The sequence below is a fragment of the Ceratotherium simum genome, chromosome 23, assembly GCF_057802395.1.
Source record: "Ceratotherium simum simum isolate JZ-2026a chromosome 23, ASM5780239v1, whole genome shotgun sequence".
Classification (NCBI taxonomy): domain Eukaryota; kingdom Metazoa; phylum Chordata; class Mammalia; order Perissodactyla; family Rhinocerotidae; genus Ceratotherium; species Ceratotherium simum.
This window is the reverse complement of record NC_141922.1, coordinates 35,425,836-35,449,259: the sequence shown is the minus strand read 5'-3', so window position 1 is coordinate 35,449,259 and position 23,424 is coordinate 35,425,836. Positions and strand designations below refer to the sequence as shown.

The 23,424-nt window shown below is 34.2% G+C and overlaps 1 protein-coding gene and 1 pseudogene across 8 annotated transcripts in view; one reads left to right on the top strand and one right to left on the bottom strand.

Moving 5' to 3' along the window:
• RIMS2 (regulating synaptic membrane exocytosis 2) overlaps positions 1 to 23,424 on the top strand; it is a 617,446-nt gene that overhangs the window by 377,902 nt on the left and 216,120 nt on the right. For all 8 annotated transcript variants that reach the window (XM_087447558.1, XM_014788104.2, XM_087447555.1 and 5 more), the window contains 2 exons: positions 3,518 to 3,674; positions 5,622 to 5,738. In XM_087447558.1, the coding sequence (XP_087303684.1) occupies positions 3,518 to 3,674; positions 5,622 to 5,738 (274 nt within the window). The remainder of the gene's footprint in view (positions 1 to 3,517; positions 3,675 to 5,621; positions 5,739 to 23,424) is intronic.
• On the bottom strand, positions 22,872 to 23,189 carry LOC147914002 (ragulator complex protein LAMTOR5 pseudogene; annotated as a pseudogene).

The window sequence follows — 23,424 nt, the reverse complement described above, 5'->3', positions numbered from 1 at the left end:
TCTTAAAAATCTGTGCTTCTTGTGAATCTCCATGTGACTGCGTTATTTGAATTTTCTTCTTGTAGTATCTCTTGCCTTTTTTCTCAATAGTCTCCCTTAAACTCAGTAGTCAGATCTCTTTTCTCTGTATATATTCTTACCTTGAATTTCAATAATGTTCTTTTTATAAATGACTCTGAAATCTTTATCAATAGTTATAATGCCTTTCCTAAGATTCTTTTCCGCATATGTAACTGTTTGCCTACATGCCTGAAAATATTGCTATCTTCCTCTTTCCAAACTGGTAAACCTTGCTCAATTTCTCTTACTCTTTGTAGTATACTCTTAACTTCCTAATGGGCTAATCAAAAGTTGACTCATTTATTTCTTCCCCTTTTTTGTTCCTGTATCTAATTACAACATGTTATTGATTCATATTAAAGTGCCCCCAGACTCCATCTTTGGACTTTTTCTTTATCTACACTCACTCCCCTAGTGAGCTCATCTGTTTAAAGTCCCATGCCTTTAAATAGCCTCTATATGCTAAAACTCCCAAATGTCCAGTCAAGAGCACTTATTTGTACCCTAAATTTTTATTTTCTACTGCCTTCTTAGACATCTCCACTTGGAAATATAATAGAAATCATCAACTTAAGGTGCCCAAAAATGAACTCCTGATCCTTCCCACCAAACCGTGTCTTTTGATAGCAACTCTATTCTTTTCTTTACTTGAATTAAAATTTTAGATTTGTTCTTGTCTTTTTCTTTTATGTCTAACATCAAATCTTTCACAAAATCATTCTAGTGGCTCTACTTTCAAAATCTATTGGTATCTGACTACTTCCCATCATCTCCATTGCTATCACCCTAGTTAAAACTACTTTTATCTCTTGCCTGACTTTATTGCCCTGTCTCCTTTTAATTTATGCTCAGCATAGCAACTGTAGTGATCCTGTTTAAGGAAAAGATAGATCATGTCCATTTCTGCTCAAAATCCTCCAATGGGTTAAAGTCACTCAGATTAAATGCCAGAAATCTTTACAATACAAGGCCCTACATGATCTCCCCCCTTCCTCCAAATCTCTCTGATCTCTTGTCTTCATCACTTGCTCAACTCCGAGCACCCTATTGTCGTTGCTGTTCTGTGAACATGTCACACGCACTCAGGCATTTCGATCTCCCTTACCTTGTTCTGTTTTCCCCATAGCACCTAATCACCTTCAAACATATCATATAATTATTTTTTGGGCTTTTTATTGTCTCTATCACTCTTCAACTAGAATTTAAGCTCCACAAGGGTAAGGCTTTTTGTTTGTTTTACTCACTGCAACACATAGAGTAATATCTAGCATGCACATACACTCATAAATATTAGTTGAATGAGTGAATGTATTGATTCTTTCGGTGTAGTCTGTTCTAAGTTTTATAAGAGCAATTAATCTCACTGCAATCTCTCTAACCTTTAGTTTGAATTGTACACTGCTGTCAGCTTCATCTTCCTAAATTACTGTTTCGATCATGAGAGCAGAATGTAGTATTAGAACATAGCGAGCGCATTCAAGTCAGATAGATCTTATTTTAAATATCAGCCCTAGTATTTGACATTTAATGTAAATTTCAGATTCCTCAAAAGTAAAATGGGGATAATAATATCTTCTTTGCAGAAGTGTTTCTATTACATCATCTATGTATTCCTGAAAAAACCTTGTGCTCTGCAAAAACATGGACTAAAAAACAACGGGGTGTCTTGGAAAACCGGGTTAGAAGACCATTCAAAACCCATGTAGCTTTGTAATCAGAACACTAAAAATAAAAATACAAGCACAATTAAAAAGTCATGTTAAATTTTAAGCAATAAAAAATATTAAATGTAAGACTTAAAAAAAAAAAGAAGGTATATATCTAGATGGAAAGGAGGATAAGTCTGCAAAGTTATGATGTCAAGAGAAATATTCACAAACACCAGAAGAACTCACGCAATGAGTACCTCTAAGATAGAGTTTGTGATGAAAGTGAGCCAAGAGGAAGAACATGGATGAATGAGCATCACGAACGGTTCTGTATTTTTCTGGCTTGCTGCATCCAGCTGTGTTAGTGTACTTTGCATTCAACTGCTATCATTTGATAGTTGGTGCCCTACCCATATCCCCTTTACCTCAGCTGGTTTACCCGTCCCCAGATACCGTGAATGTTGGTTGCTAACATCTCACAACTGCCCTCTTCTTCAGAGAATTGGCCTTAGACAAATGGAAATCACCTGTGTCATCAGGAAGTTAAGCACCTCACCTACTTCCCACTGGCAGTCTTCAGCCAGTGACTGGCTAACATAGGGATACAAAAGTCCAGGACCCTTTCCTCAAAGTTGGAGCAACTCTGGTGCAATTCAAGTTCCAGAGACTCCAGTAGGATTGGGCTGAGGTCACATTCTTGCTTAGTTTCTTCTCATGCCGTATTATGCTCTTCTAATTCCTTTCTCCTGAGAGCACTCCTTCAATTATCCTTGTGCACCCTAATCTTTGTCTTTTGCTCTATTTCTAAGAAACCTAACCTAAGATGATACTGCAAAATGTCAACATGTTGCGGAAAATCACATATGAACCAATAATTTTTCTGAGTTACTTCTGAAACAGTGTTGTAGCAGAACACTGTGTAAAGTGCCTAACAGAGTTCCTAGCACATAGTGAAAGGTCGGTTAATAGTAGCCATGATGAGCATGATGAAGATAATAGTGGTGGTAATATCACTTTCTGCTCAGAAATTTTCAGGTTCTTTCCATTACAAACCTCATGACGTTTAAATGTATACAACTTGGATCAAACTTACCTTTACTGCTTATTCCCCTACTGCTGCCCTACACTGAACTGCTGTTTTGCTACCAACTTAAAATTCCTTCTACTTTTCTCCCCCTCTGTCAAATATCACTTGTTTTCTAGGACTCATTTAGGTAAGACCACTTCTAATACACTTTGTCTAAGTGTGTCAAATTGTTGGGCTATTTCCCCGCCTCCAATTTGTCGTATTTTTATTCTCAGTCTTCTATTGTATGTCAGCCCTATCAAATACTATAAGAAAAGCAGCTTACATAGGTATATCAAATGGTATTGAGTGCCTTCTAATATTGTTTATCTCTTAAAGAAATAACTATAGACTTTTAGGAACTTTTTGAAGGTTAATCATTCTAAATATTTATAATTGTTGAGAAATATTTGAAGCTCTTCTAGGTCAATGAAGAGATGAAAATCTTTTAGAACGAACTTGAGTCTTTTATTGAAGATAATTAACTCTATATAAAAGTGTACTCCACCTAGCACAGTGCCTTGGACGTGGTAGCTATCTAAATATTTGAGTATTTGTCATTTCTTTTTAATTTAAGTGTTTACAATGTATTATTTTGTCTTGGTATTATGCTTTATTAATTATGCTTTACATTTAATATATTCAGAGCCTTTCAACTTCATCATTTTATGTTTTTCAGTAAAGTACAAAATACAAAAAGACAGTGTGTAGATAACTATAATCTTAATCTTTTCGCCTTTAGATTATCGACACAATGGTCGAGATCTTCAAAGCTCAACGTTATCAGTGCCAGAAGAAGTAATGTCATCAAACCATTGTTCACCATCAGGGTCTCCTCACCGAGTAGATGTTATAGGAAGGACTAGATCATGGTCACCCAGTGTCCCTCCTCCACAAAGGTAAGATAGCGTATATATTTTATTTGTAGGATGGTATTATAAGCCTATTAATCACAAAGTATCATTAATAATCTCTAAAAATAATAAATTCTTGTGGAAAAAAGTTACTTAAGGAAAAACAAAGATGCTATTCAATAACTTATCTAATGAAAGTAATATGAAATATAGGCTACTTTGTAACTTTGGATGACCTATATATTATTTTATTGTAAGAAATAAAAATCATAAAGAAGATCCAGCTTTCAATCACATATCAGTATTGAGCAGATCTAGTTAGAATCAACTAATTATACTCATGAATGATATAGATGTTGATAATTTAAAAAGTAGGGGGGCCGGCCCGGTGGCGCAAGCGGTTGGGTGCGCGCGCTCCGCTGCGGCGGCCCGGGGTTCGCTGGTTCGGATCCCGGGCGCGCACCGACGCACTGCTTTGGCAAGCCATGCTGTGGCGGCGTCCCATATAAAGTGGAGGAGGATGGGCACGGATGTTAGCCCAGGGCCGTCTTCCTCGGCAAAAAAAGAGGAGGATTGGCGGATGTTAGCAGAGGGCTGATCTCCTCAACAACAACAAAAAAAAAAAGTAGGAAAAATAAACATCTGTTGGGACTTTAAAATTATGAACAATCATGCAAAGAATGAAAAGGAAAGCATGAGTGGTGGGAAGAACGGCTCAGAAAATCTGCAGCTCCGGGTCTTATGTCTAGTGGAAAACTGATCAATCCAGTTAAGTACAGAAAGGCTTAATGGAGTAAGAGCCATGGAAATAATATGTTTTCTAACAAGAAATATGTGCATAATTCACATACTGCAGACTGGCAGTGTTTAAGAAAATCGGAACTGTTAGAATGATAGTCTTATAATGCCTATTTTAAATGAATAATTGAGTTAGTTTTATATTTAGAATTTTTAATTGTAATCTTAATTTTATACATGGTATTTGGACCATCTAAGAGGACTTAAGATTTATTATATTTATAAACTTAACTTAATTTGTAAGGATATTAAGCACTTAAAAAGTATTTACTTAATTTAGACAATTGAAGTAATTAAAAAGAAAATCTAAAATGTTAAGTTTATAAATACACTTTGAAATGTTTGAAGATGTTGAATTAACTTAAGTTTGTAAATGGGACTAAAATTATTAAAAGTCTTCTAAAGAGTAATTGCTTAAATGTGGTAGACCTATCAATAGACTAATAAGATTTGAAATCTGAAATTTAAAGTTTAAGAGAGAGCTGGATTTTGAATTTGTAACTTTAATAAATTAAGCCCTTCCTCATTAAAAAAAAAAGGAATGCTTGACTTTTATCAGGGAAAGAATATTTGAGTACACCAATAGAAAATGGGCATAGGTTTTAGATTAGATTCAGGTGCACATAAGAGAAAGCCCACAATAACAGGAGCTTACATAAAAGGTTTATTCTATCATGAAAAATATGTAAGTAGACAACTTGGGTCAAGAATGGTAGCCAAAAAAAAAAAAAACCATCATTGGTCAATTATCAAGACTTCAGTTTAGATTTTAAAAAACAAGTCACAATCATTATCCCTAAAACAAGATCCACCAATATATTGTCTATAAGCAACACGCTGAGCTCATTTTCTCCACACAAAACTATTCCTCCTCCTGTATTTCATATATCATTAAGTATCACTACTAGAGAGTTGGGAGTCACCCATTAATAGTTTTGGATTGATGTCCCCATTGATATTAGCATAATTTTATGTCGTATCTCTGTTTTGCAGCAATTTCCTAACTTCGCTGTCAAGCTCAAGTTGTAATTTATACCATTGCAGAGGTGCAGTTAGTTAAAATAAAACAAAAAACTTGGACTTGACATTACAGTGGTTTTTGTCTTTTTATACAATCTTCATTAATAAACTCATTTCTTAGTGTAGTATATGATTATGGTTTATTAAGATATTTAATGGATCTTCCTATTTCAGTCGGAATGTGGAACAGGGACTTCGAGGGACACGGTCTACTACCGGACATTATAATACAATTAGCCGAATAGATAGACATCGTGTCGTGGATGACCGTTATTCTCCAGATAGGGACAGGTAAATATGATAAATACTATTAGACCTTATTCTAATCACTGCCTTCAGGAAGAAGATGTTACCATAAAATGTTTTCATCCTGAACTTGGGTATTTCTTATCTTAGTTTCTAAAACCTTATGTTTCCTTTACAATACCTACATTCATTCTTATGACCACCACATCATTAAAAGAAAAAGAAAACAAACAAAGCAACCTTTCTTTGGTAAGAAAAAAAATAAAATCATCTTGCTCTTGCAATTTTGGTCGTTTGCTACATCAAACCAGTTATCATAACCAATCATTATGTATAAAAATATTTTCATGAGATAAATTCATTAGGGAAATCAATGTTACTTTTTATATAATATTGAGACAAGTCTAGTTTGTTTTGGAAACAAACACAAAAACTAATTCATGAAGAGGTTTTTCCTCATGGCTTTCAGTAAACGTTTTAAGCATCTTAAAGAGTCATGCTTGTTGATTTCTGTATTTGGAAGAATTCTCTGAATTTGCTCCATTAAATGTGACATACTTGGAAATAACATGGTATATTTCAATGTATACATTGATTATTACGAATTTTTTTTAAGTTAAGCAAATTGATTAACCCTCTAATTTATGGTTTGGTTATATATAAAATGAAAAATGCTATTATATTTCCCCCCAACTATCAAATGGGTTTGAGATAAGAATTAGGAAAGAAAGCTTAATGCACTATTCAGAGAATATTATGATAAAATAAGGGAACTCAGAAGTCTCTTTGTATGCATCGTAAACCAATTTTAGTAAAAACACTTGGGGGCTTTTAAATCAGTTGAAATGAGAAGTTGCTGTCAATATTTATAAATTTAATTGTTTTGTCTAAATCTAGAGTTATACTCACTTTGTGCTTATAATTTCATTGTGTTTGAGAACACTTTTCCAAAAGAAAAAATAAGGAATATCTTAGTCTTCAATACTGTCAAACAAATATTGGCTTTTGTGTCCGAGATCTAAGAAGAAATAGGAAGTTATTAAATTAATATCTTTATTTGTGTTGAATGAAAGTTAATGTAGTATTTTATTTCTTTTTGTTTGACTTTTTCATAGTGATCTGTCTCTTTAGACGTAATTATAGGCATGCCACCTATAGAAATTGATGCTTATCAAGTGCAATAATAATAAAAGAAAGATAACTATATTGTCATGATTAGGAGTTGGCAGGAGTCATATTAGGGTAGGTGAATGAGTACTTTTGTTACCTAATAGAGTTTTAATGAGTTTGATCATTTCTAGAAATGATTTATAAAGCAATTCATAAATTCCTTGTTCATTTAAGATTTTTTAAGGAAATGGTGAGAGAGAAAAGTCTGGAATAACTTTAACTCCTTTAAGTTTATGTAGAGTTTTTCTTTTAATGAAAAACAGAGTTGATATTTTTTCTGAGAACAATAAGGTCTAAATCTTGCAGAGAATAATAGAATAAAATTAACCTGCAGAATTATACTCAAGAACAAGAATAATCTTATATCAAACATATTTATCAATATTTTAAGGCAAATGGCGCTGGGGTTAATGACAAAAAATTTGCTGTTAAATCCTTGTTGACTAATCCTTGGTAACAGCTAATATAGTCATAATTGAAATGTCATTATATTTTTCTTGTTTATTTTATAACTTTATGGCTCTTTTAATTTAGCCAAAAAGTTCAAGTGATTCAAAAGTTTTGGGGAAAATTGACCCATGTGGTTTCATTACTCTTTTAGAGTGTTGTAGATTATCAGATCATAATTACTCTTAATTGTGAGCTGTTTTGAATCCTTTTTGAAATAAATAAAATAGAATTTCAATTAAATAGGACTATAAAGCCATTTCTAATATATTATTTTTGAGTTATCTGTGTAATCATTATTTATTAACACGAGGAATCAAAAATCAAGAAGTACAGTATTATCTACGTAGGTAGTCTATCACATTATTAAACAAGTGAGTCCTAAATTTCTGTTTTATTCTAATATTCTAAAAGAGTTTTAGTATTAGAATGTGTGTGAAGGCATTGCAATTTTATGTACTATTTAGAAGATAAGAATACTCTAGAACTCTTACAGTGAATTTTTATGAACAGCATTTTATTGAATCAATAATACTGTTGATTAAAAAGCTTAAAAGAGAATTTCCCTTGAGATAGTAAGTAAAATTTAGGTATTTTGAGTGGTACACAACACTGGACCAGAACAGTATTATATATGCTCTTTTTCATAGGATTTGGAACCAAATGGCATTAAGTTTGAATTGAGGCTTTTTACTAGTTACTAGCCACGTATCTTTGGGAAGATTAAACCTCTTTGACACTTGATTTCTTTATGTACAAAATTAGAATATTAGTACCAGCTTTAAAGGGTTTTTGTGTAGATAAAAGGACACTGTGCCTCCAGTTGCATAGTATGTACTCAAATTGTGCCTTACTCATAACATTTTAAAAAGATCTTTTGACTTACAAGTAATTTACGTTTTAATGTGCCTATCAGTAAAGCCGAAAAAAGAGAAATCAGTCAATTCAAGTGTTTCTTTAAAAGCTATATAGAGAATGTAGGACATGAGTTAGACCTTGAAAAAACAGCATGTTTATTCGGGCAAGAACAAGAGCAAAGATAGAGAGGCAGAACACACATGTACAACAGAAAGGGTGAAGGACTTGGGGACATATTGGAAAGTTGTGCATGAAGATAATGGTTTTTACATTCGCCACATTGGGGGAGAAGTGATGCTATTTGACATTAATTTCTAGTACCTGGTTAAATTTAAGTGGTGTAAGAAGGAGATATAGTATTCATATCCTTTTCTTATAGGTAATGTAAAAGAACTATATATCAAGATTTGATTGGGTCTTTATTTCTCTGCACATCTCACTCTATTGTCATTAGTCAAAATCATCTTCTGTTTTGAAAAGAAAATAAGTTCTTTACAAGTCGTTTAGAAACTTGGATGCAGGGATATTAAGCTAAAATGATGACTTTTAACGGACATCTTTTATCTTTCTTTCTCTCTCTCCTACTTTTTGTACCATCGTTTCTCTGGGAAATCCTGGTAACTACTACAACTAGGAACGTAATTTTCCTGGGGCAAACCATGTGGCTTTAGTATTAGAAATCGTTTCAAGAGTTTATTTGTTTACATGAGTTAATTTACTATTAGAATAAGTATAGAGTACTAGATAATATTTCTGTAACATGTCAGAGATATCCCATAGTGTACATTTTTATGTCTATCCTAGAGACCAAAATATACTGGGTGCACTTAATTCCATGGAGTATACTTTTAGCATAATAAGAAAAAAATGTAATTAACACTGGTAAAGATATATTACTTCATAAACTTCTTTCTTCTGTGCATTCAACTAATAAATTTATATTTTAGAAAGAAAAATGCCCTATTAAATGGATCCCTGGGTTACTTCACACACTTATGCCATTTCTCTCTTCTTTATCAGGCAACCAGTTACCAGTAAGTGTCAAATATACCCATATGTATAGTTCTTTTGGTCTTTTCAGTTATCAACTATGAGGGAAAAACATATCTGAAAGTTTGAATATGGAGAAAGTAAATGAAAAAAGAGACTTCACTTTACGAAAATAATACAACATTTTATTTATTACATTTCAGGAATATATTTTAACATAGTTAAGTCATACTGAGTACATTTTAGGAACTATAAAGTAGCAAAACATTAACAATATTAAAGACAGAGCAGAAAGTTTTGTATTAAGTTGATATTGTTGGAAACTTAGCTTTCAAAAACTGCAGGTTGCTTAAGGATGAGATATTTTGTCTCACCTTTTTTGTAGTCTTTTTTGTGTGTATGGTGGTTCCTAAAAGGAGGCATTCAAGCTAATTTAATATAATGGAAGGATAATTCATTACAAATATAATTTTGTTCTGTCTTTAAAGATTATATTAATAAGAATCAAAGTGTGTCTAGAAATTGCATCAGTAATCCAGTTCAGTTCTTTGAATAGTGATATTTTTTATGATGATTTTAGAATTTGTCACTTCATTTTTTTCACTTTTTAAAATTTTGTAAAGTTTTTTGGTTTTCTATTTTCTGTTTTACAGTGAATTACTACTCTGCTTAATTTTTTAAAAAATTTCAAGCAGATTGGATTAAATGCAATTTTTAATATAACTTTGTTTAATTCCTGATGTATTTCAAGACATTATTTATTGCTTAGATTTTATAATGTCCATTAATTTTGGAAGAAAAGTAAACATGGTTTAACGGAGAAGTATAAACAAAATGTTTTTAAGTTGTACCAAGTGGATGCAGCAAAGGACCTTGGAGCGTCTCTGGATCTTGGGTGGATTTTAGGAGACTTACTAAAACAGTATGGTTAATTTTGTGTAATATTCATAGATGCATTTTTATAATTTGCAACAGAATCTCGAGGGGAACATGACCAGATTAGGTTAAGAAGTATAACACGACCATAAAAAAGTATATGGTCAAGATTTTCCAGAGAAACCAAACCAGTAGGATAAATAGACAGGTAGGTAGGTAGGTAGGTAGGTAGGTAGATAGATAGATAGATAGATAGATAGATAGATAGATAGATAGATAGATAGATGGAGGCTGAAAAGTCTTAAATCTGCTGTTTGTAAGCTGGAGATCCATGAAATGGTGGTGTAATTCAGTCTGAGTCCGAAGGCCTGAGAACCAGGGGAGCCCATAGTGTACATTCCAGTCTCATGGCCAGAGAGATATGAGATGTCCAGCTCAAAAGAGAAGCAGGAAAAAAGGGAGAAATTCCTCCTTCTTCATATTTTTGTTCTCTTCAGGCCATCACCAGGTGCCCGCTCACGTTGAGGAGGGCAAGCTACTGAGTCCAGTGATTCAAATGCTAATCTCATCCGGAAACACCTTCACAGCCAGAAATAACATTTAATGTGGGCACCCCTTGGCTAGTTGACACCAAAATTAACTATCACAAAGAGAGAAATAAAACAAACTTCTGCTTGATGAAGGTGATTCTTGCTTAATGTTTTCTTTGGCTTTGTAGAGACAAAATTAATTATAAGGCTCTTCAAGGAAAATATTAGAAATTGGATGATTATATATTTACATTATATGAATTGGAAAATTTTAACAAGCTTTCAAGTTTACACATTTTTGTTACTCTTAAGTAATTTTCAGAGAAAATCTTTTCCTTTCTAATGCAACAAATCCCAACATCACAACGTTTGGGTATTATTTCTACTCATTGTAAAGCCAGGAATGCCTTTTTTGGATACTATTTTCCTTATTTTCTTCTACTACATAGGTTTATATTCTTCTGTTTACATTTCTAGAATGTTTCTATGATTATGTGAACCACTGATCTCTTTGGAAAGTAGGTTCACCATGAAAGTAGTGTAATTCTGTTTTTACTTTTTAACTTAATCCAAAATGCATTTATTGAGTGGGTCAGCCATTGTTCACAAAAATTTAAAGTAGATATTATCCTCGTCTAGATAAACAGATGATCCAACTAATTATAACAGCTAATAATATATAGCGGTTAATTATAAAATGTAGAAGACTGTGAGGCATAAGCATAATATTATTGGAACAGATTGGAGAAAAAATTACTTGCATGGGTCTATTGGAAAAAGCTTCAGAGAGAAGTTGGACTTTAAAGATTGAGTTGAATTTTGAAAGGCAATAAAGTGATGTCAGAAGGCGATGATGGGCATGCTTGGCAGAGTGATGAGGGTGGACAAAGTCTTGGAGTCAGGAAAGTATGGGATATACTTAAAGAATCTTAGGTAGTCCGGTATACCTACATAAAAAGTTGTGGTATGGGAGATGGGAAGTGATAAGAGATGAAGATTGAAAGTAGTTTAGAACTTAATTTGCATGCCATTTTAAGGAACATGTGCTTGTTTTTTGGTATGAGAACCCACTGAAGGATTTTGAGCAAGGTACCTACATGATCAGAAGCATAATTTGCAAATATACTTCTGTAGAGAGGGTGGAGAATGGATTGGATCAGGAGAGGGTTGGGACCTGAAGAAAGGGAGACCTAATAAAAGGTTATTTCATTAGACATGGTAAGCCCGATTAAAGATAGTGGCAGGATAAAAGGAAAAGAAGGGATAAGTCTGAGTTATTTAGGCATAGAACCAGCAGAGTTTTTAAATCAATTGAATGTGGAAAATAAGTAAAATGGAGAAATTAAATTCTGAGATTTAAAAACTTGGTTTATTAAGTAAATATTTAAATCTTTCATTGAAACTGGGATTACAAGAAGAGGAATAGCTGAGGTATTATATTAAGTTACAAAGGGGGATTAAAGCGTTATTTTTGAAACTGGAAGGGCCTTTAGAGATTATGGAGTCCTAGGATCTGAAGAGAGACTTTAGCCAGAGTCATTCTAATATTATTGGATTCCTATATATTAGTTTTACATAAATTTGGTTTGATAAAACAAATGGGTCTTCTGCTCAAAAAGAAAGTTTAACTACTGCTCCAGCCCCCTCATTTTACAAATGTAGCACCAGATGTCCCAAAAGGCAAGTATCTTGCTCAAGCCGCGCAGTTAACGTGTGTTTTTCTGAAGTGTCTACATGACACTCAAGCAGCCATGCAGAGAGCCCAGAGGCGGATGGAATTATGCTGTGAAACACAAATAAAAATCAAGACTAAAGCAAAATGAGAATTTACACTATAAAAACAAATAGTATTATCCAAAAAGAATGTATTGGAATATAAAGAAGGTCCAGGAACAAATCTTGGGAAAGCACTGCCCTAAGGAATACAGAGAAAAGGAATCCAGTAAATGAAACAGATAAAGAAGCAGCTAGATAGGTGGGAGGCCAGGCCATATGTCTAAATCTTAAGAGCCTGAACTGTGGATTAAGAAAGGCCAAAGTTTGAAAATCATTCCTGCTACTTACAATATGGCTGTGGGCAAACAGTCACAGCCTCAGTTTCTCCACCTGTGGGAATACTAGAACCTACCTCAAAGAGTTGTTGTGACAACTAAATGAGATAAAGTAGACAAAGCTTTAATGGAGTAATTGGCACATAGTTAAGGTTAAATAAAGACTGTTTTTAATAGCCAAAGAGAATAGTTTTTCAGAAACCAGTGGAGGAGAGAGTGTGAAGAAATAGAGGCTGAAAATCAGTGTCTAATACCATAGATAATTGTAGTATGATGAAGATCAAGAGGAGATTAAAGGATTTTTTTAGGATTCCACAGATAACATTGACAAGATAGCCTCACAGAATGGTAGAGGTAGAAGTCAAATTACAATAAGCTTAAAGCATGAACGAAAAATCAGAAAGTGGTGGCAAGAATTGTAAATATGTCTTTTAAGATGTTTTATGATGAAAGGGAAGTCAGAGATACAATGGCTTGAGAGGAAGGCAAGGTCAGTAAAGGTTTTATTTTTAGGATTAAGTGCAGTTGAGGAAGGGATGGCATGAGACAATAATGAGTGAAGTAAGGTCATGTGGGAAGCAGGATTACAAGTAGAGGAATTTCTTCCTTTGGTGCAAATGAAAAGGACAAGTGAAGATAAAAATACATATTTCTCTATATTTAAAGGTAGAAGTATGGAAGTTGAGAGAGTTCAAGGTTGGTTTCCATTTTTTGATGAAACATGATAATCATCTGCCAAAATTAAGTGTTATAATATGAAGAGTTTTAAGGAAATAGAAAATTTTAATTTAGTGCAATGGAAAGAAGAGAATCAACTACAGATGGGTGTGCTCCTTTGATGGCTTATGGCAGTCATGACGCATGAAATGAGCAGAGCCAATAGCATGTAGTAAACATATAATAAACATAGTAAATGGAAAAATGAATAGCATTCAATAAATTTAATAAATAGAATTAATAATCAAGTAAAAATAATTTGAATCAGTTTGTCCCTTGCTAAATGGAATTCTTAAAGCCCTTTTAGTTATTTTTAATTCTTAATGATTGAAAAAGAAATAATTACCTTATAAAATCTCCTAAGTATAATAAGTTTTACAAGTTACCTTTTTTATTATTTTCTTCTTGAACTTTCTGGTTATTTTATTGTTTTTCTCTTCTTATCTTTCCACCTGAAAAATGGGAAAGTGTCTATATTGTATAACATTTTATAGATGGTGCTGAAGATGTTTGAGTGATAAGATTTTTTTGAAATATGATTTGTTTAAATCTCAATTTGTTATATTTTTGTTGTTTTATTTTAGAATACTTACACTATTTTAACCTTTAGCACTGCCATATTGCAATGGACCTTGGGAGGAAAGAACAAGCTTTCCAGTAATGATTTTCATTTGCTTTGCTTACTATCTGCTTATCTCTTTTGAATCTCACATTTTAAAATTAAACTATTCCTTTTTCATTTCTTTCTTGAGTCTCATTTATATTCTTGTTTCTGCCATGCTTGCAGTCATTTTCTTACTCTACCTCGCTCCAGAAACAGTCAGACCATTGAACACCATCACAGGGATGGCAGGTATATTTTTCTTACAATTGAGTCTGTTCATAGAATTGCATGTGCCTGTCTATTGATATGATATAATTCACTTCTATTTCTGTTTTTTATATATACATATATGGTTATTAATGAAATATAGAAATATTATCCTTATAAAATAGTAGAAAATAAAGCATATTTAAAAACTTTAATTGTAGTAGGATGTCAAAAATATGGCTTCCCTTTAATTTGCTAGGATCACCTCTTTGATGATTCTAAAAATTTAGTTCACCAGAAATTACAGTTAACTCTTGATTACCTATAAAGATAGAAAAACAGTATTTTAAAAAATTAATTGCAGTTTACTGCCCACCTTCCTCAGTGGAGTTCCTAATTAGATATTTAAACAGTACCGGTTGATTTATACATAGCTTAACGACCCACTTCCTTCCACAGTCCAGGAGTCAGTCTTTGAAGTACTCAGGCTGAACTGTTCGGCTTATGGTTACCTTGTGAAAGGTGACTGTGATCTACTCCTTGGTCATAGTAGATGATCCTGGATCCATGGAGAATACTGGGTCTCTGGAAAAATCCTTGTTCATTTCTACCACCATTCCCCTTATAGTGAAGGGGAATATCAATAACTTGGCATTTAACAGAAAGGACGATTAACTAGAAAGAGAAGGGAAAGAAGATCTCTCAAGTTTGCAGTTTCTCGAGGCTATATTTAGCATTAGAGATTTGAGCCAGTTCAGTGACAGCATTTTGAGGCCCTGTAGGCAGAGAAGAGAAAGGCAGTGATAATGTGGTGGTGGTTTCAGCTAGTATAGGTAAGGAATTGTGTCCTGTACTCACTCTGACTATTGTTTCAAAGTGATTTGGGTTATATGTGACCACTTTTATCCTATTAATTTAGTTAACTAAGAGTTGAGAATAAAAGAGTTTAGAAAAAAAATGAAACAGACAAATTCCTAAGGATTGGATTCATGTAGATAAATGTGGAAGGAAATGTAAGAGAGAACATCAACAATAAATTCCTAATAATTCAAAAGTTTTGTGATATCTTTTAGTAAATATAATTGAAATTTAGTTCCTTCTAGTTTATTATATGATAGTAGTTATTGCTATATTTAATATTCTTTTGCATTTTCTCAGTCTTTTCTGTTATTTTGCTTCAATACTAATAATTCTTACTTTTTTGTTATGTCTTTTATTTTTACTATTGCTGTGTATTACATTAGGACTATTTTTTGGTTGCAGTGATTATACATTTACCTTGCAAAAATGTGAAAAAGTAATTATGTAACTGGCCTTATAATTGGCTAAGACCTTTCTTAAGGTGGTTGATGTGAATGAGACCCATTCCTGATTATAGGCTTATTCTACTTACCCTGGTATCTCTTCATTTCAGTGTAAGTTAAAATCACATTAGTTTTTTAATACTCTGTATTTTTCTTAGTCTTAGTTATCAATAAGTAGATTGTCTGCTTCATATTATTTATTCTTTCAATAAATGAATGTAGATAGTTCTTGATCAGCTCTAGGTTGGTTTTCAATTTCATACACTTACCCAAATTCTCAATCTCAGCCTAGCTGGCCTATTCTGAAGAGTACATTTCTGAACTGCCTATGATTTGGTGCCATGATTTGGTTTGTGGTCAGGAAACACAACATCATTGATGTTTATATTAAAGTAAAACACAGGAAAATCAGTTATCAAATATCTTACTGTAAGATTTGACATCACTTAAATGATTCAAATTTGTTAGTCTAGCATATACCAACTCCTAGAAAAATTGAGTAGAGTAGATTTTGTACGGAAGAAGTTCTTGAGATGCATTTTAAAATGTTATCTTTTCTCATTATCACTTTGATACATACAAAATTATGTATATGCATTTCAAAGCATAATAATAAAATGAACACCCATGAATCTACTACCCAAACTGAGAACCAGAACATATGGTTATATACCTTGCATCTACCTGTAGGCTCCAAGCCTCTTGCATCCATATGCCTCTTCCACAGAGGTAGTAAATGCTGTGCTGAATTTTCAGTTTAACTTTCTCTTCCTTTGCTTTTTTTTAAGTGACTGATCATTTGTTTTCACTTTGCTAACTTTCTGAGTTACTCATTCCCTCTAACCCCCACCTCAATCCACCATGAGATTCTAGGATTGTTGAAGATATAAAAGCTTGTCTAGTCATCTGTCCATTCTCCTTTATTTATTACCATAACGTGGTTATGCTTCTTGTCATTAATTTAACCACTGTACCTTCATATGTAATACAACTGAGCACAACCACTCATTACCCTTCCATGTTGATATCATCTGTTGGTCTCTTGGTTATGCCATTTAATTCAGTCAAGATTTTAGCAGCTGGCTCTAGTCTTCCTCTTCATCACAATTCCTGCCATCAGCCTGAATGATGTTAGCATTCACCTGAATGATCTATTCAGCACCCGCTTACTTCCTTGACTGTCTCAAATTGGAGTTAGTGAAATTCACCCCTGATTCTGCTTCAGTCACTCCCATGGCCATACTCGGAATCTTATCATCATTTGAAATTGTTCTACCTTTGAAATCTTAATTCAAATACTCCACTCTTGGACCAGAACTGCACATAGTTCTTTCTTATTCTTTCATTGAGTTACTTCTACCTCACTAGTTCTTTTATCTCAATAGAGAACTCTACTCTCTTGACCCCTTTACCTTTCCTGATTAGTCTCCACTTTTCTTTATATACTTACATATCCAGAGGTTGAATGCATTCTCAGAAATATCCTCAGGTCCCTTGCTACATTGTTCTTGAGTCAAAATAACTCAACACTTAGAGGAAAAGTGACCTCCTTATTGAGGGTTGTGGGGGAAAAAAAAAAAGAAAGTGACACCAACTCTCTAAGTGTCCAGTTTCCCAGCCCAGATTTCAAGGTGGCATTTACTGTCATGGTCTGAGAATTTCCCTTCTGGGAATAAATATGTGTTAATAGCTCCAAGTGGGCCATAGTTTGGCTATATGAAATCTGGAATTTTCTGAATGGAATGAATGTGGTAAACTCAACATAGCATCCTGAGTGTGAAGAATCAGAATCATTGGTCTCTACCCCAAGGCTGTAAAATGAAACATTATGAGTCTCTCTCTTTGGAACAAGTGAATAGAGGCTTATATAATATTTGCTTAAGTTATTTTATATTACTTCAGAAGACGAATATTAGCTAATATTAGGAATCAAAACTCTTTTTCTTCTGGCTAGTTTATACTGACCATTACAAAGTTATCCCTGATTCATTGTGTATTTTAAAACATAGTCAACATTTAGACAAAAATATTTAGAATGGATATCATGTTAGCATTTATTAATATTCCTTTATTAAGATATATCCTTTATTTTAATAAATATACCTTTTATATTTAAAAATTTGCCACCTTACCATACGTTTTTCCTAATATTTATCTCTACTTAAAGCCACACACAGGATATTAAGGAATCACTGACATTGATGGTGGACAGCATGGTTGGTGGACTTTTATGTAAAAATGTCACGGAGGAGACAACAACTGGGCTATATCTTAAAGGAGGAATGGGAATTATTTAGTTTTATATGAAGGTAAGGTAGGATGTCAGTGGAATTTTAAAGAAATGTATGAGCAAATTCGCTAAAATAATAATAAACACCATGTTTTAGTACTGTTGGGGCATTATCCACAAGGTAGGGAGTAGCAGGAAATGAATCTGGAATGATAGAGATGGTCCTAATTACGAATGACCTTGTATGCTCTGTTAAGGAACTTAGATCTAACTTATGATCCAAGTGATAGAGGTACTTTGAAGAGTTTTAATTACAGTTTATAATATATTTATTCACTCTAGAATAATTACTCTAAAGATGTGGATGATTGCTTTGAGAGAAAATTATGTGAGAAAAAAAAAGCACGTATTTGCCTTGGTCTAGGACAGCAGGTCTTTGAGGGCCTGAACTAAGTAAGGTAGTGGATAGAGAGAGATACAGAGAAGATGAGACACTTAATCAGTTAAAATCAATAATACTTGGTAAATAATAGGATTTGGAAGTTGAGGGGGAGCAAAGAGTCAAGAAATACTTCTAGTCTTATAGCTTGGGTAACTGGATGCATGTGGTACCTTAACAAAGGTGGGGGGGGTTGTTAAGGGAGGAGTCGGTTAGGTGAGAGACAAGTTCAGTTTTGGAATTACTGAGAGGGCTAAGGGGAAACCTCTAGCAAGGAGTAAAATGAATAATTTTAAAGCTTACAGAAGAAGTTTAGGCACCATAGAGCAATCTGGGAGTAAATTCCCCACTAATGGGAAGTGGCCACAAAAATGAAAGCGAAATGAACCAGAGAAACAACCCATGAAATGAGGACCAAGGAGTTTTCCTCTGCCCTGGGAAAGATTAACATTTAAGTGGTAGACAGAGGAAAAGAAGCTTCTGAAAGACATAGAGAAGGAAGCATGAGAGGAGTAAGAATAGAGCTAAAAGAATAGAGAGTTTTAAGAAGGAAGAAATAATGTCAACAGTATAAATAATAAGTAAAAAATGCCCATTAGATTTGTCGAGTGAGGAGTCAATGGTGATTTTAGATAGGGTGATTTCAGAAGGGTGCTGAGGGAAAAAAAGCATATTGTGGTGGCCTGAGGTGTGACTCAGGAATAAGAAAATAAATACAGCAAAAGAGTGTAGAGGAGAGATATTGGATAGGGCTATATGATATCAAAGTAGGTTACTTTCTTTTAGAATAAGAAATACATCGTGTGTTTATAGGCTGGAGGAAAGGATCTTTTAGGAAAAGATAGCTTGAAAATACAGAAAAAAGAGAGGATGACTGGAAGGTCTTAGGACAAGGGATTGGGCTAAACACACAGATGGAGTTTGTAAACAGAAAGAAGCTCTTATTTACCATCAAGACAGGAAGAAAACAGATGACAGAGTTGGAACTAAGTAAATTTTTAAGAAAAAGGATGTTAAATTGAAGGTAATTATGATTGAGAATCTCAATTTTGTTGGTGCTGTAATTGAGATTATAGCAGTTGTTTTTGAGACAAATTTCTGAAGGTGCAGGCCTGGAGGTTGAATATGATATCTGATTAAAAATGAGAAAGTTTAAAATAGTTGTTTGGTAAAAAGTGATGGGAGCTGATTAAGTATAAGTAAAAAGATTGTTGGTGATACCAGCATAGCAGAAGTTGGAAACCATGAATTTGCAATGTATCAACCTGTATGAATGTCTGCTTTGCTTAAGCAATACCCAGTTGCCTAGATGTAGAGAAATCAGCTTATGGCATTGGACCAGTTTTAGGTTCTGATGGATGTTTGGAAGATTTGTGTTAAAAAGGAATCTGAGTGTTGGTATGGGAATGGTTCAGATGATCAATCATAGAGTATAGAATGGATAAGGAAGGAAAAAAGGCTAAGAGGGTGATATATATGGGCAGGAATTAGTGAGACCAAAGAAGGAAAAGTATCAAATGAAGATCAAGTAAAGTAGTAGCGAAATTATGAGATACCTGACAGAATTAACGATTGTAATCACCAGAGATATTCTGATTTTCTATTTCTGAGTTTGACTATTTCATTGGATTCTAAGATCCACGGTATTTCCCCAGAAAGGGGGTGCTGATGCAGGAAAAGTGAGGATCATTGAAGTTATGAAGGGGTTGTAGTTCAAGATTATTGTTCAGTTATAATTTTCTGCATGTGCGTTGAAATCTCCTAGCCTTACCGTAAGAATTAGGGTAAAGAAGATGGCCTTCAACCAATTCCCAAAGTTACCAATGCCTAAGGGATAGTGATTGGAAGTTGAATAGATATTAGCAACCTGAATTAATAATGGATATTACAGCCAAGTGATATGCTTAATAGAAATAAGGACATGCACATTGTGGTGGGAGAGTAATGAGTGTCTCTAGGGAGCCAACCTCTCTTGAGTCCATGGCCTATGAAATGTGAAAGAATAAGTAGCTTCTACAGATGAGAGCTACAGTGGAAGCAGAGTCTACAAGGTTGAACTAAATGTTATTTAAGGTAGGGATGTGCAGAAACCATTCTGCAGAAAGGTTGACAATATAAGGAAGTTTGCTAACAATGGATAAGGATTCTTGAAAATACAGCTAGAGGAGATTAAATTGGTACAGAAGAGAGTACAGGAGATGAAGAATTTAGAGAGAAGAAGACGTCAGTCAGGAGGCATTTGAGCTTGCCCTTTGCTTGATAACTAAGAATTACAAAGATAAGATGTTTGAATAGAAGTGATTTACCTCAAATATGCTAAGTTTATCCCAGGTTGTTTTGGTGCCAGAAGTGGGAACTGTTTTGGTGCTAGATCTGCATAAGCTTCTGGGAAGGGTCTGACCTGGGTCTGTCGTAGTGCTGGGGGATGCCATGGAGTTTGAAGAGAGGCAGTGAATGGTCTTTTCTCAAGGTATCTGGGGCCATGAATAGGATCCTGATTAGAGAAAGGATTCTGACAAATCTAGTCGAGTCACGAGAGGATGAGATTCCTGTGTGGCGTGTAGACTGTTTTCTTATACACGCCCTATCTGGGAAGTAGTACTGAGAACCCTTAATAAATGGGTTCAAATCCAAGTAACACACTTCCTGAACTACTCTCCTTTTTACCTTAATTTCTTTGCTTTGTTACCAGTCTTCTCCTTCCCTCTTACAAGTATTTTCTTCTCCATCACAGCTAATCTTCTATTTATGTTTCTGACTGCAATATCCCTTAATTTCTCTGGAATTTTCCTCCATTAATTATTTATTGTTTCTCTGGCATTTCAATCTCTCTCACTTTAATGATTTTGTTTCTCCTCAAATTACTGTTGAAGTCTCCTTAATAATACCTTCTTTCTATTCTGCCATACCTTCAAGCTACCTTGAAAATGACTCATTTCTCTCTCTCTCTCTCACTTAGTCATGTTTCTTGAGTCTGTATTTTTACATAGCTTTCTACACTCCTTCATCAGCTCCTAAGCTTTAACCCTCTACAGTTTGACCTCTTCTCTGGCACTTTATTTTAAACAACTTTCTCCATGGTTATTATTTGTCAAATCTTTTATACATGTTTATCCTTGTTGCCTCTTTGCATCGGCCATTATTAATCACTTCTTTTTTTAGCTTCTCTAATGCAGTACTATCCTGATTCTCACTCTACCTCTTGACTGCTCTTCTGTCTCCTTCACTTTTTTCCATTTCTCATGTCCTCAACTTTTTGACCATATGTTGTCCTATGTCCTGTCATCTCTGTGGCTTTGAGCAAAACTTCTAATACCTAGTATAGTGCCTGCCACATAATATGAACACGATAAATAGTATTGAAAGAATGAATGAATCAATGGATAGTGAACTATTAATACTATACAATTACTTCTCAAACTATATCTCCAGTATAACTCTATCCTTTGAAGGCCAGATTTCTCTGTCTAATTGACATCTGTACAAGAATATTCTTGCAACACTTCACAAATTTAAGTCCAAACCTGAAATTACTATCGTTCCTCCCAAGAATTCTTCTATTTCTGTTAATAGATCATCATTTCATTTTGGAGGCTGGGAATTTCAGGGTTTTTCTTTGGTCTATTGATTTCTACATTTAATTCATAAGGTGGTTTATCAAATATTATTGAGTGAAAAAAAACCATCCCTGCTGTCGAAGAATTCACAGTTCAGTGAAGTTAACAGGCTTTAGAATCAAGAAAACTCAATTCAAGTTCCAGCTCAGAAAATATCTAATTGTGTCACATTGTCCGAGTGTCTTGTGAGCCTTAGTTTGCTTATTTCTAAAATGAAAGAGATTAGATTATATGACTTCTGAGATCCTTCTAACCCTAACAATCTGTTTGTATAATTCTGTGTATTGTATATTTTGTACATTGTTATTTATATTGTTTCTCATCCATATTTTCTTCTCTGTTTCACCCCTATTACTACAAGTCAGCTTTTTCTTACTCTAATTCATTTCATACACTACTACTGAATTCATCTTCTAAATTCATTACTTAAAAATTAGCTTTGTTCAGAAGCTTTTGGTCACTCTCATTGAAAATTGAACTCTTTCTAAACCCCTAACTAAGCAGTTAAGATCGCCATAAACTGACTTCAAGCTAATTTTCTAACTAACATTTTGCCATATTCTACTTTGTTATTTCTAGCATTTCCATTTGACTCTTTTTTTCCCCATTCAACTGGATTTATTGAACATAACAAAATTCTGTATACAAAGTAACCTAGACCTGCTGCTTCAAAACATTATCCTTTGGAGCCAGCCCTGATGGCCTAGTGGTTAAAGTTCAGTGCTCACCGCTCTGGTGGCCTGAGATTGCTTCCAGGTCGTGGAACCACACCCCCTGTCTGTCAGTTGCCATGCTGTGGCGGTGGTTCACATAGAAAGAACTAGAATGACTTACAACTAGGATATACAGCCATGTACTGGGGTTTGGTGAGGAAAAAAAAAAAGAGGAAGATTGGCCACAGATGTTAGCTCAGAGTGAATCTTTCCCTGCAAAAGAAAACGACATTATCCTTTCTTACTGATATTTTGATGTCAGTCCATTGAGTGTCAAAAAACAGCTTACTCTAAAATCCATTAAAAAATGCCCAATGCACATTAAATGAATGGCCTAACTACTGGAATTTAATAGCTCTTTAGGATAATTAATATAGTTAGAATCAAGTCCCTATGACAAGCTGTTGGAGAACTGATATGAAACATCAAGGAGCCATTTTGTGCACTGTCAGTGTGATGCCATTGTGTTCTGGATAATAATATTCCCATTATCTGATTCGAGACACACCACAGAAATATTAAGTGGGGTCAGAGGTTAGCTTAACTGCTTGCTGGGCTAGAACATATATCAGCCCAGCATGCTCATCTGACGGGGTCCCATGGCAGCCCAGATTAAGTCCCTTTGAATCTATGCATAGGACCTCAACAATGGACGGATTCTTCATTGTGTACTCCAAGTGCTGCTCCAAAGTCGCCTTCTTCCTGCCCACTTGTCCGTCCTGGCCCAAGACCCCACAGCACATCCCGTCCTTCTCTGCCACAGGACTCCCATTTGACTCTTATGGTTTCCATCTGTCTGCTGAAATTTCTCCAGCTTTTCATGCATGTTGTCCATATTTTCTACTATAGTTTTTAACATATTTTAAATTCCCTATCTGATAGTTCCAACATCTGTGTCATTTCTGAGTTTGACTCTATTAATTGCTTTCTTGACAGTGGGCCTTATTTTTCTTGCTTTTTGTGTTTCTAGTAATTTTT